Genomic DNA, 22,697 nt, shown 5'->3' with positions numbered 1-22,697 from the left:
CGGCGATCAAAATTTTTGATCAAAATCGTGATTATCATTTTGGGCCATAAGCGTGCGCCCTATGACCACATGCCATTCCATAGTAACTGACTCTGAGGTTAAGTTACCTCTCTTTGTGAAACCGGCTGGAGTTACCCGTCTTCTCTCAGGTTTTAACAAACTTCACTCATCTCAGGGTTAACAAACTCAGAGTTTTTATTAAACCTGCTTTCTGAAACGGACCCGTGGGCGGGCGGGCACGCACACAAACACAAAAGGTCAAAACAAACATTAAAAAAACTATACAGGCTTTAAATCACCTGCAGGATCATTACTGACAGCAGCAATGTATTGTATGTATGTAAGCGGTCTGGTCAAATCAAAACAATACAAAATGGAACATGACTTATTTCAGCGTATGCAGCATTGAGCACTTAAGAGCAGTAGGCGAAAGACTCCAAAACAAAAATACAGCAACTGAGACACTACTGACTTATCAAGTTTTAACGGCTAACCTATTAATGACAATAGATCTTTGGCAGGACAGGCGTTTTGACATGTCATAGCAGGAAGTGCCCAGGGGTTACCCGTAGCACTTGCGGCCGCCTTAGCAACACCAGCATGCCGCCTTAACTACGTCGTCAAAATCAACAGACGGACAGACCCAAACCCGACCATAATTTTTCATTTCTGTCCGAACCTGGATGTTACCCGTCAAGCTCGGGTTGGGAATCCACGCCTTACTGTCTACATCCAGAAACTAAGCTGCGCGGTGCAGGGAACAACTCTGATTGGCTCATGGAGGCAAAAATGAGACTTTAATACAGAGCGTTCTATGAACAGAATGACGCATTATGAATATTTAAATATCGTTCAATTACACTAATTTGATCGTGGGAAGCCAAAATTGTGATTCAAATTATATTAATAGTGCAGCCATATAAATGACTGATGGGTACTACTTTTGACATTGGTCCAGTATTAAACGAGATCGCTACAGTCGCAGCGGTGAAACAAACTACAATCTAAGTTAATAGGGTGATTGGTCAGCTTGTATTTACCTTTAATAAAGTGCTTGTTATACCACTGACTGGCCCAGAGTAATATTCAGTGTCAATTCAAAGTGTCACGGTGAAAAAAAAAACCTTTAAATAGTGATTAATTTCGGGTACAGCCACTATCATTGTTTACACCTGAATGGAGAGGACCCATCATCAATGTTTTTAGTTTTGCACTGTGTTCGTGTCATATATTTCAGAGCATGATAACAAGTAGTAGTTTCATGTCAGCCTCAGGGTCATAATTCCAAATCTGAGATAACCAGAACTTCATGTAAAAATTGATTGTGCCCTTAATGCAAGTTTTCCCTGAAAGCATGAAGACAAGTTTGCAGAACAACATGCTACGGAGTGAACAGTGCGGGACAGAATTAAAAAACAACTTCTGCTACTTCTCAAAACAACTCATTTCACACATCCAACCAAGAGTATGGAGTATGTGCAAATATTATCAGGATTGGGCGAGAATATGTAGGAAAACTCCTAAAAATACACTGTAGCGTGGGTCTTAATTATGTAATAGTTTGTAAAACGGACTGAGCCAGCCTTATTTGGGTGTTGGGCTGAAAACAACATTTTATGAAGGAAAGCAGCTAAATATGTCTATTTACCACTGCACTTAGCACCATCATATCCTGAGGTGAGGTGGCCTCCCTTTTGCTCATTCCTAGTGGCCCGCTGAGGAGGCAGACCTTTAAATAGCATTTATAACTGCAGGCTGGTGCTGGGTCAAACCAAACACATCATTGTTTGCTGGGGGAATGCAAATTTGACTGGTTGGTTAGTTGGTTGGTTGGTTGGTTGGTTGGTTGGATGGATAGATAGATAGAGATACTTTATTCATCCCAAAGGAGATCTTAGGCATCCAGTAGCAAGACAACCATAACACAACAAACACATATGCACACATATATATCACACATACATAAGAATAAAAATGAAATTAAAAGTTAAACGTTAAAAATTAATTGTTATTACTATTATTATAACATTGTTATACAATGTTTAAACAATTTGGCATCATATATCATACAAAAATATGTTAATTTCTATCCAGGGAGCATTATAATCTTAGTTGGAGAAAAAGTAAATAAATGTATATAAAATTTAAAAGGAAGGCACTTAATACATAAACAGCAAAATAGAAGGTAAAAAAACAATAACAATACACTAAGTACAACACAAAGACAAGATGAAATGGAATCAAAGCAATATAATCTCGATTCCTTAAAAAAAAAAAAGAATCTTGCAGTAGTTCAGCTTCACTCTTTCCATAAATCCAGTGTACCCACAATATTTGATGTAATATGCCACTCACAAAAAATAAGACTGAAGCCCACTTAGCTCTCGTAATTGTTGCTCAAATAACAGATGAATTCCCTTGTTACTTAGTTCTGTGTAACCCCAATTAAAGCCACGTTAAAATGTAACTTGTTACACAGAGAAGTGGGGAACAGAATGAAGTTTGAAACCAAAGTTTGGCTCAAGAACTGGGACCTATCTATTTGGCTAAAAACATTTTATTTTAGAAAATAATCTAAATATTAGTATTAGAGCTAAATAGGGGTGCAACGATTATAGATTTTGTGGGTATGATTATAGTCAGAAGAATAATCACAGTATCACGATTATCACAATTATTATGCATTCATTTCTTTCACTGTTAGTTATAATTAACAGAAATGTTATAATTTACACTCTTTATTGATCCCTAATGGGGAAATTACAGTTTAAACTCTGTTATAATTACACACTACACACAGGCCTGAAATACACACACACACGGACACGCTCAGGTACTTTACATGCAGTAAAGGAGAGATGTCAGAGTAAGTGGGCTGCGACTTCTAAACAGGCACCTTGAGTGTTTGGGTTGGGCGGCGGGGGGGGGGGGCGTCTGTAAAATACAGTTAATCCTTGGAATTAACTGTGGATGGATATCTTACTTATAAGTCGGTAAGCCTCCCATTTTTTTCACAAATAGGCTGATTTCTGGATGCTAATTTGTTGGATTCATATGAAGACCTTTTTAGAACTAAAAAAAATTTACTTTTGAAAACAAAGATCTCCCTTCATTCAATTTGCCAGATGATGGCCTAGCTCGAAATGTTACTACTATTAATCAGACAGTTTGCCGGAGTTTCTTTTCAACTTTTGACCTTTAGGAGAGAGACATCTGGCTTTCAAACGAGCAAAGAGGCAGTTGGGCCACACCCCCAGCCTCCACCTTGCCCCCCCCCCCCCTCCTCAAAAGCTACAGACTCAGAAATGGCACATACTAAGTAAAGCCATTGTGGGACTGGCTCTAGTGGCTGTAATTCTGCACCAAGGCTGAATTTGTGAAAGAGACTTCAGATATATTATTTAGGGAACCATAGGTCTATATAAAAGAGACTTCAGATACAGTATTGGGGGACACTTAGGTCTATATGTAAGAGACTTCAGATATGGTATTAGGGGACACTAAGTCCTATAAAGAGACTTCAGATACAGTATTAGGTACCACTAAGTCTATATAAAAGAGACTTCAGATACGTATCAGGGGACCACTAAGGTCTATATAAAGAACTTCAGATACAGTATTAGGGGACCACTTAGGCTATAAAAAAGAGACTTCAGAATGGTATAGGGGACCACTAGGTCTATTATAAAAGAGACTTCAGATAGTATCAGGGGACCACTAAGGTATATATAAAGAGACTTCAGATATGGTATTAGGGGACCACTAGGTCTATAAAAAAGACTTCAGATACAGTATTAGGGGACCACTTATCTATATAAAGAGACTTCAGATATGGATTAGGGGACCACTAAGCTATATAAAAAGAGACTTCGATACAGTATCAGGACCACTAAGGCGGCGGGGCTCAGTGGTAGAGTGGTTGACTGCCAATTGGGAAGGTTGGTGGGTTCGATCCCTCCACCTGCAGCATATGTAAGTGTCCTGCGGCAAGACACTGACCGCCGGTGTCCCCGGTCTGCGCATCGGAGTGTGAAGTGTGTGAATGGTTTATCTGATGAGCATGTGGCTAACCTTTGTAAGGCAGCCCCGGCCACCGTGTATGAAGTGTGTTGAACGGTTGTGAATGTTCACGTAGATGTAAAGCCAGCGCTTGAGCAGTGTTAAGACTGGTAAAAGCGCTATTATAAATACAGCAACTTGTAGCATTAACATTTACTAAAGGTCTATATAAAAGACTTCAGAATATGTGTATTAGGGGACCACTCAGGTATATATATAAAAAAAGACTTCAGATACAGTATTAGGGGACCACTACACCTATATAAAAGCATCCAAAGAGCACCATGTCATGGGACCTTTGAACATCATGTGTTGATATAATAAAACTGGGTCACCGTCAAACAAAGATCATGCTGGCTTTAGTGAAATAAAGCGCTTATCATTTTAGAAATGTTTTGCTGCTTGAGCTCGCCTCAAAACACAAGCCACAAACAGCCCATCATAACACAGATCCACACATAAAAGTCGCAAATAGTGTATAACAGGACCAGTAGTATAGGTGTGGGCCATTTATGGTCAATTCATGTGGAAAAACAGGATGCCTTTAATCTAAACAAATTCAAGACAGAACCATTTGCATTATTCAAAAGGCAACGCGTGCTGCAAAAAACGTGCTTTGCTGTAGGCAATAAGCTTCTCATCCCTCATCTATATACTACAGCTGTATAATCCAAAAGATCTCAGCAATCTCAGGTTGCACTCAGTGTCTTATGACACCAACCGCCTCTGTTCCCATGCAGGTTACAGCTCCACCTTTGGATCAGGCATGTCTTTACTTGTCTGGTTCACTCCATACCATCTCTCCTATAATCTTATGACCAATTTAAATTACACAAGTCATTGCAGTAAACAAGTCCCTCCCTCTCTGTAAGCTACTGGGAAGTGGAAAATGAAACTATGGGGACAATCAGACTGGGTGCAGATCCAAAACAAAACTGACAACATAAGAAGGCCAGCTTACAGACAGCACAACATCCACCCAACCAGCTAATAACACCTGACTGTATTCCTCTGGTTTTTGCTGTAGTATAGGGCTGGCTACCGTTCAAAAATATTGGACACAGGTATCGATACCAATACCATAACTTCGATACCAGTTCCTGAACTATAGTTTTTTTGATTCCAAAAATAAATTACGGGACAAATCTTACTACGTGAGCCTTGTCTCTCTGTGCCTAACGTGGAGTTGTTCCTTCCTGCCTCTATGAGGTGTAAGATTACACAGCTAATCATAAACATTACTAGATCTTATTAGAAGCAAACTGCATGCTTATTGGCTCACTGACGCTGATAAGATTACCTCCTTAGGTATTGAAATTGGGTAATGAATGACAAGGCATTTTTTGATACTTTAGAGGCAATTCGTTTGTGTCTAAAAAGTATTAAATTCCAGCCCTACATAAAGTAGCTTTTTCTCATGTCTAAGAAGAGGCCTTTTTTTTTTTTTTTTTTTTTTTTTTTTTTTTAAAATCACATTTTAGTCCTTACTCTTACACAAAATTAGCTCAAATGAAACTGCCAGAGTGAAGACCAAGCACCATGACAACAGGCAAGAAAACTGCCTGTGTCCTGACAATGAGTGTTTAATGTTTCCAATTACGAATGGGTCCAAACTGTAGTTTAAGAAAGTGAGGAAGAAAGAGTTTCCTGAAGAGTTTGCACTTTAAGAGCATTAAGAACACGGTGGGAAAATTCCTCCAACACCAGGGATCTGGTGGGACTGATTCAGCAGGGTAACTTAAAGCGCATGCTGGAATTGACCATTTCAGAAGCAGCAGCACCCTGGGAAATTATCAGAAGCACAAATGCTGTATATAAATGTGTCAAATCTGTTGGCACTTTCTCTTTATATGGTCTAAGGCTGTGGCCTGTAATTGCTTCCTGTATGGAAAAAAACTGACCTTATCAGCTGCTTGTCATGACAAGGTGATAAGAGTGCAATGCAGGTAGGTCTGCACGATTCGGGGAAAAATATGAATCATGATTTTTTTTTTTGTTGCTTAGAATGAATATCACAATTCTATTCTATTTTTGGATCATGACAAAACAAAATAAATTGGCAGTAGGCCTACCAAACAGATTTCTTTTGGCACCTATAGCACATTGCGCATCACCACAAGCCTTCAGAAGCTTCAACAAAGAGAAGGGAGAGCAGTGCAGTGCTTGGGAGGGCTTTAAAACCTATTTTATACAGTATATGTTTAAAACTCACAGAAGGAAGTAGTAACGTTTGTGATGCAGTCGGCTCGTAAAATGAAATGAGAATCAAAGTTATTTAAAAATTTAATTGTGAACAGGGTGAATCGAGATCAAGATTTTATAATGATTAATCGTGCAGGCCTAAATGCAGGTGCACGTTAATTGGGAATTGATAGATCTACTCAAAGGAAATACGTTTGGTCTAATCGGATTTATCTTGATCAATCTACGGCTTATGCGATAAACGCTGATGGAAACGTTATTTTCCGCATAAATAGTGAATTGCGATTACGTTTTAAGTCATTTTATGGTTGCAACTCGCCACAAAACAAAGAAGAAGAAGTTTGAGTTAACTTCCGCCCAGTATTTCCGCTCTGTTTGCACACGTGGCGGGCGTCAACAAAGACAGATGGAAGTGGACAAACGAGGAGACGAGAGTCTTTTTGAATTTAATTTATCAAGAACGTGAAGGAAATGGCCAACAAAGGATAGGAAAAGCCGTGGGACGTCCTCCGGAGAAAATGGAAGGCCGAGACATGTCTCAAAAAAAGAGTTGTCTTGCATCGGTGCCGGATGGGAAAATAAAAGAAGAATTGCATCTGCATTGTCATAGCATAAATGTCTAAAATCAATTTGATCGCAAAACAACTCGTGACGTCATTACGCACGGGTTTTTATTCACTTTAAAGCCGTTGGATGGAAACACACTTTCATCAGCCTTATTTGCCCAAGTTTTTTTTTTACCGAACTTCAGATAATTCGATTGACAAGTGGATGGAAACTTAGCTAGTGCAAAAAAATAAAAAATAAAAAATAAAAAAAAAGAGCAGTCTTTGTAGACAGCCCAGGGTCTACAAACAACAAAAACAATATGTGCCAGCCTGCACCACCAAGCATACACAAACTGCAGCCAATAACCGACAAGAAGGATTTGGGGGTGGGGGTTGGGGGCTAGTGTCGTTTTGTTAGAAAATACTTTGAACGTCAACGTCAAGACGTGACGTCACCCAACGTCGCTTAGAGCACCTTTAATGTTACTTTGCTAACGGCCTCACACTTTAGACCTATTCAGAATGTATAGGCTACACATATAGCTTTATTCAACATTGCAGCTACGGATACGAATTACATCTTTGTTGTTATAATGTTGGAAGTATTACATATGGTCCTGGGGGATTAATAAATTCATATTTTACATAAGGGTGTTAAGTATCGTTTTCCTCGCTCCCAGCGCCAACAGTCATCCATGGGCAGATTTGTGTGGAGTTTGGCATGACGAGAAGTCTGAAAAAAGTCTCGAAGCTAGGCCGTGGCTTATTTTAAATATGTTCTGAAAATGACTCCGCAATGATATGGTTATTAAAAAGTGCTCCTCATACATAAGTGTAGACGCTGACGTTGTACAGTTTGGACGGAGCAACAATGTCGCAAACTGGGAATCCTCGAGTTAAAACTTGAGACAATGCTAGCCCTTGCTCCGTCCCAAGGTTAACGATGTGTAGCCTATTTTAGGTTTCAGAACATTTAAGTTCCGTAGACAACACATATTTTTGATTTAATCCCACACGTGATGTGAAGCAACCGTGTCCGTGACTGTACCGAGAGTATGTTGGTAAAGCACAACAAAGGGCTGAGGAAAAAAACAGTGACCGAGAAAAAGGAGCAAGAAGCTAACGTTGGACTACAAAAGCGAATAGCTTAACATACCTCATCCATCTCCTGTACCATTTTTGTAAGTTTTTCGTCGTCCTCCAGAATTTCGTTGAGTTGAGCCATCGTGTAAGCACTAAACTTGTTGAAAAAACTAGACATTTTTAGCTCTAGTTGTGTTTCTCTTCGCCTGTGGTCCCTCTTCTCGCCTTTCACAGATTGTGACAGCTGACTGGGCTTCCCTTACAGGAAGTAGTTACAGGCCCAGTGCTGCCTTCACGTGCTGTCAGAAATATTGCTATTCCCGCAAAACCCCACAATTTGGCGTAAATTAAACAATTACTACCAAGGCGTAGCCATAGAAATATTTTATTTCTCTATGGGTGAAGTACTGGCAGAATAGTTGACTAACTTCGACTGTCAACTAATTCTTACTTCTTTTTATTTGCAAATTTAAGTCCTCAAAACTACATTCTGGTTATAATATTACTTATCTGCATTGTGCACTGGCTACACAACAGATGGCAGTAAGCTGATGAAAAAAGCAAAGAGAGCCTGAGTAAATTTCTAATATATAATATATAAATATAAGCATATTTGCATATGAAGGGGGATTTATCGTATTTTTCAACATCCACATTTACACTGATTGATATCTAAAGATGTTGCTTAAAGGAGAAATGATATGCAATATTTGGTTTTAATCCAACATGTTTATTTCCAAGGCAGACATACAGTATAGTTTTACACATTCATTTTTATTTACTTATATAGTGTTTTACACAATTAAGTTATGTATGTCAGAGTTATAATTAATGTATCTTCATCACATAGCTCTACACAGAAGGCACCTTTCTTCTCTTTGTAGTTATTGCAGCATTGGAGCTTACTTGTGAAATTAAAATTATGGAATTGAACAGCCCTGAAAAGAAACTCAAAGCATTTCTACACCGGCTACAGTAAAATACATTCAAACATAGTAAAAAAACAAAACCTGAGGAAAAACCTAAACAATACATTCTTTGTCTGGAGTGTGATGATGACGTGTATAAAACAACAAACCAAATACAGTACATCAACTACAGCATATCACCTGTTCTTAAAGATAATATATCAGTTACATGTAATGCCATTTTATTTAGACAGGACAATGCACACTTAAATATTAACTAAATAATAAATTAAACTCATAAAAACAAGGAGAGATAAATTGCAGCCAGGTTTTAGCATATTTGCTATTTTATGCCCGTATTCCCATGTAATGGTCATGGTAGCCATTCATTTATTCAAGTTTTATTTCTAATGGCAATGCCACTTTTGGTCTGACGTACCCCACAGCTCTGCCAGATGAACCTGCATGCCCTTTCTTTGATTCCTTACGTACATTCCAAATATATGACACTATGCGTTTTATAAAAGTGGATATTGCTAATTTTTTTCATGCTATTAAATTGCCAATATTAAGGTTGGTTTGGTCACCAATCATACTAATGCTAGTCTACTAGGCCACTAGTACTTGGAGTGGAGCTGAATGCTTAAACCATTTATCCATTGACTTACAAAACGGCAACATGTAGTGTTCAGGTGTAGTTCATGTTTATATGTGTATATATTCTTTTGAACAAATTAGAATTGATATTTTTTTAAATTCTGTTAAATTACCCTACAATCTTTTCACGTACCCCCTGGCAACTTTAGAAGCACCCGCTGGTAGATTTGTTCAGATATACATACCAATACCAGCTGACAGTTTGAGTACGCAAGTCTATGCACCGATCCGATACCACGTAATTTCGCCTGAAGAAAAAAAAAAATTCCAAAAAAAGCTTGTTAGCGTTCAGACCAAACCGGAAATCAATTTATCTTGGCCGTTTTAAGAAGCAATAGCCTACACAGCACGGCTAAGAAGTCTGCTCGCATTTGGCCTTGGGTACAGTGCATTATATTACATTTTAAATCTCTTTTATTTTACTAAATTGTGGATACAGCTTTTTAGAATTGCTACCTGTTTCTAGATTTTTTAATTAATTAATGTTAATTTTTCAGTTATGACCGAGTGTCAAACTAGATGATATAAAAAGGTATGGCATTCATTCTCTGTACACACCATAGACCAAATATACAGTCTATGACACACACACACACACACACACACACACACACACACTCTTAAAAGAGCCTTTTGTTTGTGATTCAGAATCAGGTTTAACCTCCTAAGCCTACAGGGTGCAGCGTACACATAATTATGGATCCAACTGCAGTTCTGGGCAATACCCGCCCTACGAAGCAGCCCGATTAGTTGAGGTCAGGCATTGACCTAGGTTAGGATAGCCGATTTGGTTAGGGGATAGGACCTGAACCAATCGAGTATCGTTACCTCCCTCAAGCATGAACGCCTGGCCAATCGTAGAGCCCGGAACTGCAGTTGGACATGCACCGTACACTACATCCAGTCACCGTCTTCTTCTTGGCGTGCTTGGTGGCGACATCAAGGTGAGAAATTAACTTTTTTGCCCACCAGCCCCAGTGGCTCAAAAATTGAATTCAAATTTATAAAAGAAAGTGCACTAGCCTACTTTGAATTACTTCAGTACATTATTTTGTATAATTAATACATATTTTATTAATATAAGCAAATAAAAAGTGATATGGAAAAAAATTAAAGCCTTCATTGCCACACTCTGCTCCTGGGGTCCCATCTTTGCCAGCTGTATGGCAGTGCACTAGATATGAGACTTGGCTCATGGTCTTTTATTGTCTCTAATTTAAGGTTGGGTGTTTCTCTACTGAACAAAGTGTTTTCATTTTCTGAAGACAAGTAGGTTCAATAGTAAATACAGGGCATTGACTGGTCGTCTGTAATGTGTGTATATATATACACACACACACACACACACACACACACACAGTAAATATATAATTGTTAACACACTGGTATCGGATCGGTACTCGGTATCGGCCAAGTTCAGTTCAGGCATCAAAATCAGTATCGGGAGGGACATGGTATCAAAACGTCTCTACTTGGGTACCAGTACCCCTGGTTGGGAATCAATGCTCTATGATGTGTTTTAAGACATTCAACTATATTTTTACTTCATAATACCTCTCAGTTTGTCTATAACTGCATCTCAACCTGACCTGATTCTGACATGACATCAAATTACAATAAAATACATCAAGCTCCTGGATTTCAGTGAAGGGACTTCACACTTCTGAATTTCTGCACAAAACAGTTTCTACAGTACATATGGTTTGAATCCCAGAATATACAGAAAGAATCAACCCTTCCAACAATTCTTTCCCATTTTCCCACCCTACAGTTCATTCTCAGTAGCGCAAATTGTGTTCAGACTCACTGCCACTGCTGCTTTGCCTTTTTCTCTGCCTTCCACCATCACACGTCCAGCTGAGTTTTTCAGATTTATTGAGGACCTCCGCCCCTGTCTCCATGCCCAGTACCTGCCTCTGCACCAGCTTATAGTATAGCCCCCCACTGGCCATCAGCTGACTGTGAGACCCCTGTTCAGCCACATGGCCCCTGTCAATCACAATGATGTTGTCTGCCTTCTCCACAGTGCTGAGCCGATGGGCGATCACCAACACCGTGCGCTCCTGCATGACATTGTTTAGAGCGTTCTGAACCTGCAGAAGACATATTATTAGAGATTAACAAAATGAGATGAATCAGCAGCTCTCTGAGACATCCAAAAGGTAATTAATGTTCCACTCACAATGTGTTCACTCTCTGCATCTAGGGCGCTGGTCGCCTCGTCCAGGATAAGAACACGAGGGTTGCGGATGAGAGCTCTTGCGATGGCCACCCTTTGTTTCTGCCCCCCTGACAACTGGGTGCCTTTCTCTCCAACACCTGGTGAATAAAATGGAGCAGTAATTCTGCTGCATGACTTCATCTTAATATAGCAGAGATGACAGTTAACTCCATTTCCTTCTTATAAAACCCACAGTACTCTTCCAAAACCAACATAATAATTGTAAAAAGATGTTAATTGGGGACAAGATCCCATTGAGCCTAAAAATAAACCGGGAGATTTCTAGCAAGAGACCAGAACAGGAATGCTAGTATGAGGGCAATATTAAAATCTCATTTAATTCAGTATAAAAATGTTATGATTACTGACAGGGTCTATCTTTTTCTTTACTAATACATCAACAGCTGACCTCTAAACGAACACATATAAATAATAATTACTTGTTCCATAGCCTGTAGGGAGGGAAGTGATAAAATCGTGGGCATTGGCCTTGATGGCAGCCTGCACCACAGTCTCCATTGGGACGTCAGTCAGGCCATAGGTGATGTTCTCCTCCACCGTCCGGGCAAACAGCACAGGCTCCTGGCCCACAAGAGCTACCTGCAGAAACAAATTGATGGTCTTATGTGTGAAAGACCTTAACCAACAATGAATTGATCACAGTAACAAGTATAGTATGTAGCAAAAGTCTCATATAGCTTGTTCCTCTGTGCCATAGAGTTCTGTTGTCCACAAAACACATCAGTTTGGGCACCCGGGTAGCTCAGTTGGTAAAGCATGTGCCCACATGTAGAGGTTTATTCCTTGACACAGAGGACCAGGATTTGAACTTGACATGTGGCGATGTCCTACATGTCTTCCCTCTCTCTCTCTCTCTCCTTTCATATCTAAGCTATGTCAGTGATTAAAGGCGTAAATGCCCAAAAATAATCTAAAAAAAACCCACATCAGTTTGTCTGTGCTATCTTAAGTAAATGGAGTCTGTAGTTTACCTTCCTAGTTTACCCAATGTTTCGCTTTGAAATGATGATTTAATTAATGCCAAAACGTTTTTGATATTAAAGGGTATCTTTCTATGTTTTGGTCTAAATTTCTGATGGGAACAACAATCTTGGTTTGGGTTTGAGTGCCACAAACAAGGAAGGAAAGTTGTAAAGTACAGAGTAAGATTTACACATTATTAGTTTTGGGCTCATTTGTTCTATTTTTTGATAATAAGACAAATAAAGAATATGCAAGTATTAAAAGGTGCTCTGCCACACAAAACCATTTTTACTTGCATTTGTTTTAAAAAATCTGTCAGGTTCATATGTGTTTGGGTTATGTGGTGAATGTGAAGATGAACTGCTACCTCCTCTGTCAACTCTAGCCACTGCAAAGAAATAAGTGGAGAAATCAGACCAATCACAACAGCTGGTCAGTCTGATGTCATGTTGCCTGAGCTCATTACCATTCATGAGCTCACCCAGTTGCGCTGGGTAAATGAAACTGTTGTTGGCTTGCAGTTAGCCAATCAGAGTTAAGCAGCTTAGCTGTTTGAATATTAATGAGAACTGGTACAAATGGAACTGAGTCTTCCTGCAGGCTTTCTATACCACGCTAGAATGGTTTGGAACAATTTAACCAAGGCGTTTTTCCACAAAAAAATGTTACAGAGTCCATGATAGAACTTCAGACATTACCACAAAGTAATGAAATAGATGTGGCAGGGCACCTTTAAACTTTAAAAGAACACATTCTGTCCACAAAGAATCCCACTGATGTGGTCTGACCTTGGAGTGGAGGTAGTCATGCTGGAAGGTGTGTATGGGCTTTCCATCCAGCAGCACTTGGCCTTGCTGAGGAAGGTAGAAGTTTTCCAGCAGACTCACGCAGGAGCTCTTTCCACTGCCTGAAGGACCCACAAGGGCGGTCACCTCCCCAGGCCGCAAAGTGAATGACACTCCCTGCAAAACACACCACAAACTTGAAACATAGTAAAGAAATTAGGGGTTTTCGAGGGGGCAACAGATATTTTTGGTTTGGTGTTATCAATTGCTGATATTCACACACAATTGAATTATCTTTAAATGAAGCTATTATTATGTTCAAATAATATAAAAATGACAGTGGTGCTTGATTCCCAGAGGACTGTATTCCTGACACTTCTGTGTTATTTGTGTCTCATTAAATCAGTCTTACACACAGTGCTGTCCATACTCTATCTGTGGACAATGTTGTTACGCTGTTTGTATGCACAAAAACAGCGAGATGCTAATGTAATCGCCCTGCTACTTCCTGCTATGCCCTGTTCCACCCTCCAGTGCCCTACTACTACCTGCTACGTCCTGCTATGCACTGTTGTACTCTGCAGTGCCCCGCTACACCCTGCTACATCCCGCTTTGCCCTGTTACACGTTCCAGTGCCCTACTACACACTTTTACGTCCTGCTATGCTCTATTACACCTTCCAGTGCCCTACTATAACCTGCTACGTCCTGCTATGCCCTGTTCCACCCTCAAGGGCCCTACTACACCCTGCTACGTCCTGCTATGCCCTGTTACACCTTCCAGTGCCCTACTACACCCTGCTACGTACTGCTATGCCCTGTTAAACCTTCCAGTGCCCTACTACACCCTGCTCGTACTGCTATGCCCTGTTACACCCTGCAGTGCACTACTACGCCCTGCTACGCCATGACCTACTGTACTACAACTACTATTTCTAGTCATAGTTTGATTTTGTCATAGTCTTGATTTTGTCATAGTTTTGATTTTGACATAGTCGGATTTTCGCTGAAAACAGCAAAAATCTGACTTGTAAATAGAAACACGTTTGACTCGGGTGTGACATCATTCCCAGTTTCGGCTGGCGAGGCACATGGAACGCACTATTAGCTCCGCCCAAGACGACTGTGATTGGTTAAAAGACATTTAAACAACCCAGAGAATTTTTTCACCTTTACTAGAATGTGTTTGTGATGTAGCCAGACCTTACTCCACAATGTTGTGAATATACAGTAGGTCTTGCAATGTGAGACCAGGGGTGACCTTACATGAACCCCCCCCCACCACCACCAGACTCTGGTACTGTGAGCCAAAGACTTGTACGGTTTATCAACACATGATGGCAACAAGATCCTTCAGAACAAACCTTGAGAATTTCAGTTTCAGGGCGTGTTGGGTAGGCAAACTTGATATCTTTAAATTCCACCACACCGGTGCATGTGTCTGGAGCCTCTGTGCCATCAGCTGGGTGTTTGGGTTTCCTGTCCAGGTACTCGAAAACCTTCTCAGCTGCTCCAACTCCCTGCATGAGGCCCGTGTACACCGAAGCAATATTCTATAAAGTAAACCATACATGACTTTGGTTAAGGGGTTACGTGTCTTCATACACACATTATGAAAGAAATTAATAAAACTGATGAAACCTGAAGACATTCTCCCAGTTCCAGCATGTATATGAAAAAAGATATCAAGGCACCGCTACTCATCTGACCGGTTATTACAAGGTGGCCGCCATAGTAGAGCATAGAAACCTCTAAAGCAAGCTCTGAGATCTGAAAAACACACGGAGATCTTATTGATACCCACACTGTACATACATGCATGCATACATACAGCTACTGTATTAGTAAGGTAGATAAAATCTAAAAACAGGTTTATAGTTTTTAATCTGAATCGACAACTGCTGATACCTACACTACTGGACCACATGTAGCCAGCATAGGCCAGGGCTTGTTTTTTGTTGAGCTGGAACATGACCAAAAGCTTGCCATAGTAGGACTCGGCCTCCCCACATTCATTGGCAAAGCTCCGTACTGTCCTCATGGATGAAATGGTTTCCTCTGCAACTTTATTGGCATCTGCAAGGATTGTTTGCACCTCTTTGGTCAATTTCTTGAATAGAAAAAAACAACACAAAAGTTAATTTAATTGTATCTGTAAACAAAAGGATTTACACATAAACCAATCTAATTTACCTTGTAGTAATTGCCATAAAGTTTAGAGACAACGGCAATGAAAGGGAATCCCATGAGGGCCACCAGTGTGAGCTTCCAGGACATCCCAAACATGAAGATGAAGACACCAATGCCCTTGATGGTGCTCCGCAGGAAGATGTTGATATTCAGGGAAAGCAGGTCACTCACCTGGGTGGTGTCAGCTGACAGACGTGAAAGGATGTCACCTACAAGGGGATATCGGCATGATAAAACGTTAGGACTGCTCTGTTGAAGAGGACCCCCACACAGGGGGAGAAAACAGTAGTGCAGATATCACATCTATATCACCTGTATGGTTTTCATCAAAAAAGCCAATTTCCTGCCTCATCAGAGTTCTGAAGAGATGGTTCCTAAGCCGAAGGTTTAATTTTGCTATCGTCAGTGTGAAGACTCCTCCACGTACTCCCATTGCAAGGGAACTGAGGAGAGGGCAAAGGTGTGACAAAGCATTTAACTTTTTCAACCTGGACCCTATTTTCATAAGTTTTTGATTCTACGTGACTGATGGGAACAACAGTCTTTGACATTGGTCCAGTTTTAAGCAAGACTGCTGCAGTCGGCAGTAGAGTTGCTCATTTTGCCACTGACAGGCTCAGATTATTATTCTTAGTGTCTGACAACATAGGGAAAAGGATTTCTAAGGATGTCTTTTTTCTTCTTCTTTTTTTAAGGTTATTGTTTTGGTGCATTTGCACCTTTAATCACCCGGACAGCTTAGATATGAAAGGGGGGAGAGACAGGCCCCCAGGATGTCCACCTCTGTTAAAAAGTATGATCCTTTTTTCAAACATAAAAACATTTTTGAAATTGCTAAAGCCATGTTTTACTCCATGTAAATAAACAGTAACTTTACCATTTTGTTACGATTTTGTTACGGTTTGGCGATACCAATTTCGGAGCTATTTCTGGTTAAACAGTTAACTGAATAATGCGGTTATGATAACCACTAGGGCTGCACGATTATGGCCAAAATGATAATCGCGATTGATTTTGACAAATTTGACACGATTATCTCACGATATTTGGATTTTAACCAAAACAAATTTTATTGTCACCTAGGCTATTTATAACTGCAAGAGGGAGTGTGATGGACCTATCACAGAGAGACGGCTGATCATTATGAACGGGTCCAGCATGGGTCGAACGGCGGATACACACCTTGTTGGGTGTATTTAAACGTGTATCTTCACTGCGCTGCATTTTTATGAAATGATATTCTGGCCATGGGTCACATCTCTGGTCCTGGTCCAGGCTTCGGTACAGCAGCTGCGTCTCCCACGCTGTTACTCTACAAACTGAAGTTAGTTCAAAAACTTCTTCTGTGTTCTTCGCCGTAGCGGTCCCGCAGATAAACAGTTACCCGCGGAAACACTGGTACAAATCAGGTTTGGCCCACTACTAACAATATACAGCTGTGTTAATGAAAAATTAAAACTGTAGACAAATACGAAGGTGGGCCGGCGGCCGTGTTGTGGCGGGTGGCGGAGGTAAGAGGAGAGAGAGTAGGACGAGAGAGGTAGAAAGATCCAACACAGGCAAGGCTTACAACGAAATGGGGTCATGTAACAGCACAAATTAACCATACATATAAACAGCATGCAGCGGAGAGGACATTAGCACCGGTGCGCCTAGAAGAGCTAACAGTAAAGGACGACTAGCTAACAGCTAACAGACGCTAACTAGCACCGACTAGCATGGTCCATGCTGTGTTGAAAAACACAGAATGGGACAAAGTGTTGCGTTACTGGTAAACGGTAAACCTTGAGACTAGTATTACCGACGTGCATCTGTTGAGTTTTCCTCACGTACTATCTGTCCTCGTGACTGTCTACATCTAGAAACTAGCTGCACGGGGTGCAGGGAACTACATGACTGGTCATGAGCAGACGGCTTAGGAGTGGGGAGAATGGCTATGCAAACAACGGAGATTATGAAATGACGCTTTATAAAAAATAATCGCTCGATCACGCAAATTTGATCGTGGGAAGTCCAAACCGTGATCGCGATTAAAATTCGATTAATTGTGCAGCCCTAATAACCACCTAAGCATATCAGTGGCAAAAACAGCACTTACTGGACGAAATTGACAATGACCATTTTCCCTATAGGGTAACATTGCAGCTCGGATCGCAGTACTGTGTTACTGTATTACAGAAGTCTCTCGTTAGCATCTTGCATGCTACTTGTCGCAAAGTGACGCATGCACGACTCAAATCTGTACTCGACTTCCATTAGGGGGTGACACTTGTGATGATACACAACACGTCTTCTGATGGTCTCCTGATACTCACCTGGCAATAGCCAGCACCGACAGTGTGATAACAGGCTTAGCGAAGTGCTCCATGCTCCGGTGTACCACAATGCTGTCTATTGCTTTCCCATAGTAGTACGGTATGAAGGCCTCACCTGCAGGTTAGAGAGGGAGGCCGAAACATTATGTGAACATACACTGAATATCTTTTGGGAAGAAATAAGAAACTCTGAGTCCCCTTGTAAAAAAAAATATATGCCAGCAATAGACATTTTTCTACATTTTCTGATAGACACAAAGATTGACTGGGAAAATAATCATCGGACTCATACCAAATAAAAAGTTAATTGCAGCCCTTGTTAAAGGGGTCATCATTTACTCTGGTGGGAGTTTTTTTTAAGGCGAGGGGGCATTTTATGTGTTTGAAAGCTTATCATGTGTGTGTGAATCTGTTACATACCATTCTGTTTTAACTATTATTGTAAATTTGTCTTATACATCGTTACAGTACACTGTTTTGCTTTCTGAAGATGTATCTGCGTGAACCTACACTGAACCGGTCCTCCTGTCCTATGGAGCCACTTTCTTACCTACTCTCATGTCATGGAAGTGAATGGAGAGATTGGTAGGAAAGGTGTATATTCTTGTGTGTCTTTAGAACATTGTGAACTGAACCTTGCTTTGTATTGCTTTGTTCTTCAAGATTTCATAACTGCTTTCAGAATCAAGTCACATAGATCAAGCCAGTAGATGATAGAATACAAATCACAAAACAATCATGATCAAAAAAAAAATGAATGCTATTATTTATTGAAAAACACTGCACCAATATATGCACTGCATCTTCAATAAGGTGCTGTAAGGTCCTTTCACCACTGTTTTTATCTCCTAGCTCTAATGTTGTGTCTGTGTAAAACATAAGGAAATCAAAGCCCAGACTGTTTTACTTTTGACATTGAAGTGTTGCAACGTAGTTGCTCATAATGAGAGCAATAACTAAGTGTTGCACAATCTGGAATGAATAACACAATCAAAAACTATAGACTCAGTACTTAAACACAAGTGCCAAGACACTGAGCTGTTGCACTAGAGTGTTGCAATCCTTTGTACCAAAGACAATACTTTTTTGGGCTACTTTTTGGACGTTATTGCCTCTAAAGTATTGAGTATTGAAAAATGCCTTGTCAGGAGTATCAGTCAGCCAATAAGCATGCAGCATGCTTCTACCTAGATCTAATAATGCTTGTGATTGGCTGTTAGCGTTACACGTTGTAGAGGCGGGCAGAAAAAACTCTACGTTACAAAGAGAGACAGGGCTCACGTAGGTGTGTTGCTGTCATTTCTTTTTGTTTTATAAAATTGGTATTATAAAAAGTTTTTTTTAGGAACCGGTGTTGAAGTCAAAGTATTGCAAGGACGTGCACAGATATGGGCTATTGTTGCCTGGGCAACAGCCCATTTGCCTTGATTGGCTAAGCTTCCCCTCTGGAGAAAAATCCAAAATACACTTTCTTCTTTCTTTTTTGCTGCATCCATATGATAAGCACATCATTAAATCAAGGGAAATCACCAAATCATCCAATTTTGTGGTGAATTATTTTGCCACTATAACTCAGAGATGCCCTCTGCCCCCGGTCATGTGACTTTGTTTATATTCTCACACATGGAGCACTGCATGTGAAAGAGAGGGAAAGCCCTTCTGCCGTCATTGAGGTTTTGAAGTTGTGGAGATAATGACAAATGCCCTGTGAATAGTAAAAAAAATATACACACTTCTGCTTTGAATAATGCTTGTAACGTTTGCATCACATCGCACAACATTTCCTTATACTAACATATCATTTTAAAAAAAACCTTTATTTTTAATTGTCACTGTACAATGTAGTGACATTCTATGACTGCATTTTAACCGCAGGGATGTGATGGTTTGGCCTCTTAAATCTCATGCTAGATTATACAAGCAGATGTTATGCAAGTTCGACACCCACATATGTATTTTGGGTTATGGGAAACATTTACCTTTCAATTTGTACTTTCCTCAGAAGCAAGTTCTTTGAACATATAAGTTATGTTTACATGATTTAACTAAAGTGCTTAAAACATCCACACACATACATATATACAGTACATCTATAAATACACATACATATATATATATATATATATATATATATATATATTTATGTGTACCGTTCAAAAGTTTGGGGTCACATTGAAATGGTCCTTATTTTTGAATGAAAAGCACTGTACTTTCAATGAAGATAACTTTAAACTAGTCTTAATTTGAAGAAATCCACTCATACATTGCTAATGTGGTAAATGACTATTCTGCTGCAAATGTGGTTGTTGGTGGCTATATCTACATAGGTGTAGAGCGCCATTTCCAGCAACTATCACTCCAGTGTTCTAATGGTACATGTGTGTTTGCTCATTGGCTCAGAAGGCTACGTGGGGCTCAAAAGTTACATACACCATGCTTAAGTTGACTAAAAAGAGGAATAAAAAAATCATGTTTTGAGAATTTATTTTAATACCTAAATTAAAAAATGAGGTAAAATCCAACCTTTAAGGACACCAATTTCTTTGTGAATAAATAACGTATTGTATAAATATGTTCTTATTTAAAATACAGGGGTCATAAGTATACAACCCCTATGTTAAATTCCCATAAGGCAGCAGATTTTATTATTAAAGGCCGTTTATTTCCTGAATTCGGATATTATGCCCTGATAAAGTTCCCTTGGCCTTTAGAATTAAAATAGCCCCACATCATCCATACTCTTCACCATGCTTAGAGATAGGCATGGTTTTATTTCAGTTAGACTAATACCTGGTTTGATTTGCATTGAGAGATGATTTATAAAAGTATCCCTGCCTATCTCTAAGCATTGGAAAGATGTATGAGGTGTGGGGCTATTTTAATTCTAAAGGAAAAAGAAGTGGGAGGCCGCGTTGCACACACTGAGCAAGTGTACATTAGAGTCTCTAGTTTGAGAAACAGACCCTCACAGGTCCCCAACTGGCATCTTCTTAAATAGTACCCCAAAACACCAGTGTCAACATCTACAGTTGAAGAGGCGGCCTGCGGGATTCTGGGCTTCAGCAGAGTGGCAAAGAAAAAGCCATTTCTGAGACGGGCCAATAAAAGAAAAAGATTAAGATGGGCAAAAGACACACGACATTGGACAGGAAGACGGGAAAAAAGTGTTGTGGACGGATGATCCAAGTTTGAGGTGTTTGGATCACAAAGAACACGTTTGTGAGACCGAGAACAAATGAAAAGATGCTTGAAGACTGCCTGATGCCATCTTTAAGCATGGTGAGGTAATATGATGGTCTGGGGTTGCTTTGGTGCTGGTAAGGTGGGAGTTTGTACAGGGTAAAAGGGATTCTGAATAAGGAAGGCTATCACTCCATTTTGCAACGCCATGCCATACCCAGTGGACAGCGCTTGATTGGAGCCAATTTCATCCTACAACAGGACAATGACCCCTAAACACACCTCCAAATTGTGCAAGAACTATTTAGAGCAGAAGCGCAGCTGGTATTCTATCGGTAATGGAGTGGCCAGCGCAGTCCACCAGATCTGAACCCCATTGGCTTTTGTGGGAGCAGCTTGACCGTATGGTACCAGGAATGCCCCAACCCATCCAACTTTGTGGGAGCTGCTTCTGGAAGCGTGGGGTGCAATTTCTCCGATTACCTCATCCAACAAATGAACAGCTAGAATGCCAAAGGCTGCAATCTGGGAATTGCTGCAAATGGAGGATTCTTGACGAAAGCAAAGTTGATGTAAAAAAATCTTATTTCAAATACAAATCATTATTTCTAACCTTGTCAATGTCTTGACTCTATTTTTCTATTCATTTCACAACGTATGGTGGTGAATAAGTGTGACTTTTCAGGAAAACACAAAATTGTTTGGGTGACCCCAAACTTTTGAACGTGTGTGTGTGTGTGTGTGTGTGTGTGTGTGTGTGGTGTGTGTGTGTGTGTGTTGTGTGGTGTGGTGTGTATATATACACACACACTATATACTGTATATATAATGTTCACATAATTTAACTAAAGTGCATGTATGTAATGTTTAAGGAATTTAGATTAAGTGCTTATATGGAGAGGAAAAGTCCCTCCACTTCCGGTAGACCACCATGGGATCTTAATTTGGGAAAAATATGAACGGTAGTCAACGGTTTGAATAGAGCCATGAATTACACATATGATGTTTGACAGTTTAAAAGCTACAGTCACAAATTATTTTCAAACTGCTGAAGTTTACAACTGTGAAAATACGTAATTAGAAAGACTTCACACAAACAAAGTAGCATGGATGAAGTCTCATTACATGTGTTATGGAACAGAGCTAAGCTAGCTAGCTAGCTGAGCGGTTTCACACCAAACTCAGTGGTTATGCAACAAACTTACAATAAACTGAAACTTTCTTCTGTATTAAATATAAATATATATATAAATAAAATATATATTAAATTGACGCATGTCGTATTTTAAATCCATGGCTCAATTCAAACAGTTTCTTCCCATTTGCTACCATGCATATTTTTTTAATGTTTACCTAATTTAACTAGTAATCCAAATCCGTCCCTTTGCAAATTTTGATGCGACTCGAATATTGACTTAGGCTCACAATAAGTTTTTGCCCGCTTGGTTGTGTGCCAAACTAAAAAGATGGAAAAGTGTTTTCAGACTACAATTACTTATATATATATATATATATATATATATATATAATATTAATTATTAAGTTTAATGGACACCACTGAAACA

General features: G+C 39.8%; 2 protein-coding genes and 1 long non-coding RNA gene across 4 annotated transcripts in view; 1 reads left to right on the top strand and 2 right to left on the bottom strand.

The window, feature by feature from the left end:
• LOC116689537 (uncharacterized) overlaps window positions 1–6,987 on the top strand; it is a 17,321-nt gene extending 10,334 nt beyond the window's left edge. The window contains exon 4 of the long non-coding RNA XR_004332024.1: window positions 6,976–6,987. This is a non-coding gene — a long non-coding RNA (uncharacterized LOC116689537). The remainder of the gene's footprint in view (window positions 1–6,975) is intronic.
• vps37ba (VPS37B subunit of ESCRT-I a) overlaps window positions 1–11,397 on the bottom strand; it is a 24,598-nt gene extending 13,201 nt beyond the window's left edge. The window contains exon 1 of one of the 2 annotated variants that reach the window (XM_032516089.1): window positions 11,261–11,397. Coding sequence is in view for 1 of the 2 variants with exons in the window: in XM_032516088.1 (XP_032371979.1) it covers window positions 7,966–8,070 (105 nt within the window). In the remaining variant the exon portion in view is untranslated. Of the gene's footprint in view, window positions 1–7,965; window positions 8,176–11,260 lie in introns of those variants that run through there. The other variant, XM_032516088.1, reaches the window with a different exon arrangement.
• Window positions 8,648–22,697, bottom strand: part of abcb9 (ATP-binding cassette, sub-family B (MDR/TAP), member 9) — a 15,556-nt gene continuing 1,506 nt past the window's right edge. The window contains exons 2-11 of the mRNA XM_032516077.1: window positions 17,953–18,067; window positions 15,950–16,080; window positions 15,641–15,846; window positions 15,360–15,557; window positions 15,089–15,217; window positions 14,812–15,000; window positions 13,451–13,624; window positions 12,119–12,278; window positions 11,640–11,776; window positions 8,648–11,550 (exon numbers count right to left, since the gene is read on the bottom strand). Coding sequence (XP_032371968.1) covers window positions 11,236–11,550; window positions 11,640–11,776; window positions 12,119–12,278; window positions 13,451–13,624; window positions 14,812–15,000; window positions 15,089–15,217; window positions 15,360–15,557; window positions 15,641–15,846; window positions 15,950–16,080; window positions 17,953–18,067 — 1,754 coding nt within the window. The 3' untranslated portion in view covers window positions 8,648–11,235. The remainder of the gene's footprint in view (window positions 11,551–11,639; window positions 11,777–12,118; window positions 12,279–13,450; window positions 13,625–14,811; window positions 15,001–15,088; window positions 15,218–15,359; window positions 15,558–15,640; window positions 15,847–15,949; window positions 16,081–17,952; window positions 18,068–22,697) is intronic.

Source organism: Etheostoma spectabile, chromosome 5 (assembly GCF_008692095.1).
Source record: "Etheostoma spectabile isolate EspeVRDwgs_2016 chromosome 5, UIUC_Espe_1.0, whole genome shotgun sequence".
NCBI classification, from domain to species: domain Eukaryota; kingdom Metazoa; phylum Chordata; class Actinopteri; order Perciformes; family Percidae; genus Etheostoma; species Etheostoma spectabile.
Note: the sequence above shows the minus strand (reverse complement) of the source record. Positions and strands in the feature narration are given on the sequence as shown.